Below are 7,849 nucleotides of genomic sequence, written 5' to 3'. Positions count from 1 at the left end.
GTGGAGTACAAGCTGATGGATGCTAGCTCTGTTTCAGTAGAGCCAAATTTCTTTTGCTGAACAGTTCTTGGGTTTTGTGTATATATGTGGGCTGGAATTTGGAGAACCATATACCAGGAGCTAAAGTATTAATTACAATTGTTATTTTTCTGAACAGCAAAGGCATCCCCTTTCATTCTTGCAGCTCTAAAATACATGCTGAAGAGTAACAGCTCTAAAAGAATCCAGCTCTTTAAAAAGGTCTGCACAGAAATAATAAAGATATTGTTAGTCTGTGGACAAAAAAGAAATTGTATTCCTGACTACAATTGCAGTTAAAAGCTGTTGTTATGGCAACTACTGCAGTATCTTCATCGGTATTTCTACTGTACTCTTTGGGAGAGGCAGAAATCTTGTTTGCTCAACTGCATGTGACTGATGGAATGGGAGACTGCGATGCTCCCCAATGCCAAGTAGTAAGATGAGGATTCTGATAATGTGCTTTAAGTTAACCTCCCTCTTCCCTAGGGGACAGGGAAGTAAAGGCTGCCCGTAACTGCAGACAGATTGCACGCAGATAGACATAGGATCAGAACGCTATTTCCAAGCCTCTTGGTACCCAGAAGGCCTGGTTGAAAGTACAGCCAGATGGTTTCGCATGCCAGTCTGGCTAGCCAAATCTCTGTGTGCTGCTCCCAGGGAAGTGTGTCATTATTGAGTGTCTAGAGGTCCTATCCAAATATCTGACAAGAGTCAGACAGAAACTGTTGCCTGTGTGCTTAAATGGGTAATTCAAGAATACTCCTGCAGCAATGTTTGTATTGCCTCTGCGGACAATACCTTCCAGGTTTGCATTTGGACGTCTGTCTGCAGTTTATCTGCAAACTTGTGTGTGCTTGTTTGGCTTTGACTTGGACTATTGTTTTCCTTAATTTTTTAATTCAGTTGGTTCTTTCCTTTTGTAGTTTCAACTTTGTTCTATGCTATTTTTGTGGTGGTTATTACTGTAACAGTAGAGCACCTGGAGAGGTCAGAAAAGTGTTGTTTAAACCACTGTCGTTTCACAGGGAACTGTTGGCACACATCATGCCAGAGGGATTTCTGATCAGTTTTTAAAAGCAAGGGTAACACAGGTGCTATTTCTGAGGTAAACACTGGACACCTGTAAGGTACAATGTGGAAAAACCAGCGAGGGTCAGCATCTGCACTGCAGTGGATTTCTAGCTTTAGCATCAGGTGTTCAGCACTTGATGACTGGAAGAAGGATGGAAAACTACATTGCAGAGGTCCGATAGCTATAAGAATGTCAGCACATGCCTGTTCCACCATGCATGGCTTTGTGTTGTCTCCTATGTCAGTCGATAAACTAGCTTTAGGCAGGTGTAAGCTGTCTGCTCAGCCTTTTCTTCCTCTTCTCTTCCATATTGTTTTCCTGCACCTTCATTCTAGTTGGGTAACTGCTTCTCTGCTATTAATTCTGAATATTAAGTCATCAATATCTGATTACACTCCTGCAGCTTCCTTCCACCAGTCTATCAAAAAGGCAAATTAGCACCCATCATTTGGAGATACTGTTGAACTCTGACATAGCTGATTATTTCTAAAATCTTAATTGATATATATGTATCAGAGTGTGCTTTGTGGGGAAGTATGAAGAGTGACTTTGCCAGCAAATCTTCTGTAAAATTCAAAGTTCCTCTACCTGTGACTCATGTAGTAATCTGTAGTAGTCTGTTGATTCTACAGTGTCCTTAACAGTGTCAGACAATGTATTGAGGTAAAAGAAAGGAACAGATCAATAGGCCGTAATTCAATTAATAATCAAGAGTCAGGTTCTAATAACCATGTTCCTCCTGGAAAAGCAGGTTAAAGGTTTCCTGTGGAAAACCTTTAACATTAATTCGAGCAAAAGTTGAAATAGGAGGATGTTATGTTCTGCTTTCTTGTCAGCACTGAAAACAGAAGCAGTGCTGAAGGTATTCTGGGTAGCACAGTAATAAAACTGTGATCCAAACCTTGCCTTTTGGTGTCTTGTTTCCATGTCTTTGAGACTGTGGTTGGATGAAGTGTACTTTAATGTGATTTTTTTCTTTTTTTGACAGTGAACAGTCCATATGCCAGTGTGTACCTGCATGCTTATGTTTTAGATAGAAATTTATATATAGATTTGGTGGTGTAGAGATATGTATATGCATACAAATATAGATAATTTAGGGTGTAAACCAAACTGTAGTGCATTCTGTTGATGTGTGACCTTGAAATCCCAGTGTTTCCCTTCCTCTCATCTCCAGCTGAGTGCTCAGTGCTACCCAGTGTAGAATGACATGTGAGAGCTACTTGCTTAATCATCACTTTTGCAACTGCCTCTCGATCAACTTTTATAAAATGCTCAGTGATGGGTGTTGACTGATTAACAACTTTTAGTAAAGACACAGAAGGTAGTAGAACTAAGGCCTGATGTTGGTGGATTAAATGTTGGTCTTTCAAAAAGATGAAACCAAAAATAGCTGCCTCTTCCATTGCAAAAGAGGACAATGCTAAGCTCTGTTGTGCACAGTCACTCCCAACAGATGTCAGCAAGCCTGGAAAGACCAGCTAGGTGAGAGCACTCTTGAATTCTCTTGTCCAAGTTCTAGCTAGGAATGAGCAGATACAGCCTTGGTAATTCATGCTCCTGAATACCTCCAGATTTGCAAAAATAAATGTGTAAACAAATAAATGAATAGAATCCTAGAACCTGGATCTCTTCTTAAGACTGTACAGCCCGTTTCCAGAAATATTACCTAGGGATCTCTGATACAAACCAAACCCTAGTAACTTCTCCCCAAGGATGTGAAAGTGTTCATTTCTGCATGTTCTGCTCATGTGGTCAGCACAGCTTCTCTTCTCCTTGTTAATGGTGCCTTGCCTCACATGCAGATGCTGTGAGAAGAGACAGTGGAATTCTTACAGCCTTGAGAAACCACTGTGTGCGAGATCCTGGTATGAACAATTTGGCTGAATGACAGCTGGGGAGATAGAGGAAAGTAAGTATGTGTTGTCCATAAATATTTGAAGAAGGAGGAGGAAGGCTTGGGGTTCCTTGACGTTTTATTTTTTCTTTAATTGTTGGGTTATGCTTATCAGCTGGTGGGTACACTGCTGTTGTCAAGAAAAACTCACCAAAATAGATTGGGAGCGGAGGAAGAGGGAGCTGACCGGATCTTTCTGGTCATACTCCTTTCTGACCATACTCAGATGAGGAGGTACGTGACTTCTGTAATAGTGTTCTTTTTTTGCCCTCAAGTGCTAGCTTTGCCTCTTCAAAACGATTAAAAACAAACAAAAAACTATTGCAACAGCAGATTTGGGAATCTGTTTGATCGCTTGAGGTAACTGATGATTGAATAATATCTTCACTTCCTGGAAAATTTTAGAATGAGTTTTATTTTTCACTTAGTATGGTGATTATTCCTCTTTCACAGTGTGAGGCATTGCTGCTATGACTCTGTAATTCCTGTTTATCTGAAAAGGAAAGTGGTGATACGGCAGCTCGTGACCAAATGTCTAGCAAATGATGGCTGTGTCCTTCAGTTCTGCTTGTTCTGTGCAGATTTTCTCTCTCTTCCAAGAGAACGAGGCATGTCAAAAAAAAATCTGTTCGAGATTTTTAGGTCTCACAAACTGGACAATAATGACGCTGCTTACGTACGTTCACCTTTTCTATGATACTGTTTTAGTAGGCTTAACCACAGATTTAAACCCATTTCCCTTTTTATGTAAGTTATCACATCCTTACTCCATGATACAAAACTAAGGTAAAAGCATATTATAATCCATGTATTTTACAAGTAGCTGAATGGCTGTAGTATGAAATAATGTTTTAGTCTGTATTTATTTTTCTCTTCCCCAGCCCAGTATTTATTTTGGTAATTCCACTGTAGTTACTAGGATTGCAGTATGATCAAATGTAAACCCACCGTTACCACTGAGGGATTCTCAGTAATGTTCTGTTTCAGAGAAGCTGAAGAAAGCTGTTCCTCAGTGCTGGCCCCATGAGGGGAGCAGCAGCCTTCATGCTGGTGGGCAGCAGGGAGGCATGGCTGGCTAGCACCAACCACGGCTTGGGGAGACTACCTGGTTCACTTCAGTGGCTGGGGTTTTTTCATTTAGCAGTGAAGATCAGCACACTGCTGCAGTCTGACTGGGAATAACTACAATCTTTGGGCAAACACTAGGCATAACATATTGATTTTGGTATGAAATAAGTGTTCAGAGCTTAGCTTGTTCCTTTTATTGTTGTCAAGTCTTTGCCAGATACCTCCCCCTAGTGCTCATAAACCAAAACCCAAACCAGAAAGCGACTGTTCAGAGTGCAGCAGGCCTGCAAGAATCGAGAGGTGACTGGTTTGATCCACACTATCTGTTTTACCCTTAAGGCTGCATCTGCATGCACCAAAGTCTTGGCTCTTTGCTGAAAGTAAGCGTAGTTTGTCTCGTGCTGCTCTGTACAAGTTCTGTGCTTTTTCTCTGTCTGAATGTGCGGTTTCTTCCTCATTCAGCTGGAATGCCTGTGAAAAATAAGTCCGGTTGGTCAGTGGTGGCACTTGGGAATGCTCAGAATGTCTCTGCGTGACGCGTACTGAGCCTTCTCGTCGGGACAGTGCACAGGCTCCAGCATGCAGTAGGCTTGGCTCGCTTGCGTAGCAACCTCCTGTTTTCTCTACAGGGTGAAATTAAAGCTGCTTTTTCTTAGTCTAGCTGTGGTACTCTGACACTCAGGTTATTTCAGGGTTCTAGTTTTAATAGGATTTTTCACTCAAACAGGCCTGAGAGACCTCTGAAGTCAGGCAAAGTGCAGGTGTTAAGCTCGTCTTTATTGGCTGTTACTTTTCTCCTGTTGTTGGCTCAGCGTTTCCTTCTCCGAGAGGCAGATGTATGGTAACAATATATAGCAGAAGGCTGAATGCATATAATTCATGTGCTACATGACTTATTAAACAGTCATAAGAGACGGTACTGCTAGCTGGTCCTGAATGTGAAGCCAGTCTGTAAAAGACAGTTTGGCACATAACCAGCTCCAAAAGAGGTTATGACTGTTACTTAAGTTAACAAACAACAGAATAAAAAGAACAAATAGAGTAATAAAAGAGGGAATTTACATACAAATAAAAGCAGCTGGAAATAAAGAGGCCAGTAATCCTAGTGTTCTGGTGTATCTCATCAGACTGTTTCTTCCCCATCTCAGCTAGAACTGGGAGGAGGAGAGGTAGTAAGGCATTGCATTCACACCTCCTTAAAGGCAGGGAGAAGGGCAGAGTGAATTCATACTCTTTGCTGTTGCTCTTGGATAGAGCCATTTTTATCCAAGTCTGTGGTACCCAGGGAACAGTGCATTTAAAAAAAGAAAGGAAAAAAGAAGTTGTAAGAACTATGAACAATTGGAAGGAAAGTGCATTCATTGAAATGGAGGCCAACCCATTGAGAAATGTCAGGGGTCTGTTGTATTTTTCTTCCAGTAGCTGCTGCTGTTCTCCTGTAGCGCTCTTCCTTCTTTTTAATTAATTCTCTTCCCTGCCTCACTTGAGCCCTGTGGTTCTGTGTTTTTTTTATTTAGCGGTGGTGGGGAAAAGTACGTGGGTGCGTATTATACACCTATACACCTCCACATGCCAGATCACACCACTCCTCCCCCCATATCTGCACGCTGGTAGCTCCAGTGACCTAGGCAGGTCTCCGCAGAGGGAGAAAGGAGAAAATTCTCCCTCTCTGTAGCTGCTGGCGTGCAGACAGGAATTTTTACTGCACGTCTGGAGAATACTGATACTCAGCAACAACTTGCCGAGATCAGGCTTGGGTTAATGAAAACAATAAACCCACCACTTACCTTCCAAATGGATTTCCATGGAGACAACTAGACGGTAATAGTGTTTGGACTTTTTTATTCAATAAAAGTTTGAGTTATAAATATTCTCCATTTGTTTCCTATTTACAGTTGTAAAATATTTTAGGATAGCCTACCCATCACCTGTCATTCAACGTCTCTATAAATGCCATGAAAACATCATTGTGAAATAAACTGTCTTATTTTTAGCCCACAAACCCAATTTCCACACACTCACAAAATATAATCAAAGGGACAAAAAAGAGGAGAGAAGGGACCCAGGGGGTGGGGGGGCAAGGAGAATACAGTACAGCAGGCAACAATGCAATATTTGCTACACAGTAGCAAAAGAAACGAGTAAAAAATTTAGTCTGCTATGATGACAGGCTTTTCAGGACATTTGTTATAGACCAGCGTTGTCCAGTGCATTTCTGAAGGACGAGTTGAAATCCAAATTCATTTTCATTGTTTTCCTGCAATTCCAGGCAACGCTTGGATTTTCGGTTCTGGATTGGACCTCCCTTTAAAGATGGGGAAAAAAAGAAGTGATTGGTTTAAACATTCTGAACTTGTTGCGTTGCTACTGTGTGATAATAGAGATGAGAGAGCATGCCAGCGTCCATCTACTAAAGACCACTGCTACTGTGAGAAACGTTTCGGTTAGACAAGATAAGCACTAGGTTGGATTTGGAGTGAAGGTTCCCTTTGTCACAGGCTGGTTTAATCTCTCATGCAGTTTAGAACAGCCTCAGTTCCCTGGTTACCACTTCAGCAAACAGGGTTTCTAGACTTGGGCTGTGTTTCTAGGCATGCTTTTTCACCAGGAGTCAAAAGCTTTCCTGTTTGCTGCAGTTACCTAGCTTAGTGGCTCTGCTGCATCTCTGAACCATCAGAAAAAGGCAAAAGAGGACCTTGGCCAGGAGTGTCCTCTGTGTAGAATAAAATGCCAAAAATTGTTTATTCTTTGAATTCCAAAATGAACTGTCGGTATAAGCTTATGTTGCTAACCCTCTGTATTGACTCTGCTTGATTCTCAGGTGCGTACTGCCATATGAAAGCTCTGCCTTCACTGCTGAGCTGCAGCAAATCTGAAATCACTAGGGCTATCACACAGTTCACTCTAGACCTAAATCACAATTAAATCATCATGTAGGTGACATGAATTACATTTTTTTTTTTCCTTTTGTTCTGGTTTCAGTTGGTTGTCTCACCCTCTCTCCTGTCTAATAAAGATAATAGATAAGGTGTACACATTAATGACTGCGAAGCTTCTTCCAAGATATACAGTGACTTTCTCTAGAGCATCTGGGACTTGTGTAGCAGAGAATTACTGGCTTAGACTGCAAATCAAAGAATGGAGTATGTCAGGACAGATTACGACAGTTGAACTATGGAAAGTGCAGCCACATTTAAATTAGTTATTTGTACAATTGGGGGGAAAAAATAGTTGCTACTGAAAAAAATCCCAACCAAACAAAAAAACCCCACCAAACCCCAAAAAACCCAAATCCAAACCATCCAACCCCATACAAAAAGCCCCACCTCACCAGTTTTGTTTAAGTCTGTGTTATACCTTGCATTAGAAGTCATAAATGTGATAGATCTCTATTATCATCACAAGGATATTGGCATAAATCCCACAGAAATGCTGAGTTTGCTTTCAGAGAAGGCTGTTCCTCAGACAGGGGTAGCTTGTGCCACTCAGTACAGGATTTCCTTCATTCAGAGAGGTGACTGGGGTCTCCTCTCCTACCAGTTATACTTAGAACTCACTTCTCAGAGGAAATACTTACTAAAAACATTTTTTGGACCTGGCTAGTGAAATACAGAATTAGGTTTGAAAGCTCTAAATTTTAAATATGGCTTTGGGTAAGAGAGAGAGCATTGCTAGAGGAATCCACAGAATTCAAAACACGAGGCTCCCATAAATCCTCCTTGTTAGGCCTGCGTGCAGCCTAGGTACAATTCTCACCCATTACTTTACCAGACAGGCAGGCATACGGTAGG

General features: G+C 41.4%; 1 protein-coding gene across 1 annotated transcript in view; it reads right to left on the bottom strand.

The window, feature by feature from the left end:
* Positions 1 to 5,883: 5,883 nt before the first annotated feature.
* LOC104515284 (polypeptide N-acetylgalactosaminyltransferase 18-like) overlaps positions 5,884 to 7,849 on the bottom strand; it is a gene marked incomplete at its 5' end in the record, with an annotated part of 51,772 nt that continues 49,806 nt past the window's right edge. Inside the window, one exon of the mRNA XM_010159199.1 lies at positions 5,884 to 6,363. Coding sequence (XP_010157501.1) covers positions 6,217 to 6,363 — 147 coding nt within the window. The remainder of the gene's footprint in view (positions 6,364 to 7,849) is intronic.

The sequence above is a fragment of the Eurypyga helias genome, unplaced genomic scaffold (assembly GCF_000690775.1).
Source record: "Eurypyga helias isolate BGI_N326 unplaced genomic scaffold, ASM69077v1 scaffold6489, whole genome shotgun sequence".
NCBI classification, from domain to species: domain Eukaryota; kingdom Metazoa; phylum Chordata; class Aves; order Eurypygiformes; family Eurypygidae; genus Eurypyga; species Eurypyga helias.
Note: the sequence above shows the minus strand (reverse complement) of the source record. Positions and strands in the feature narration are given on the sequence as shown.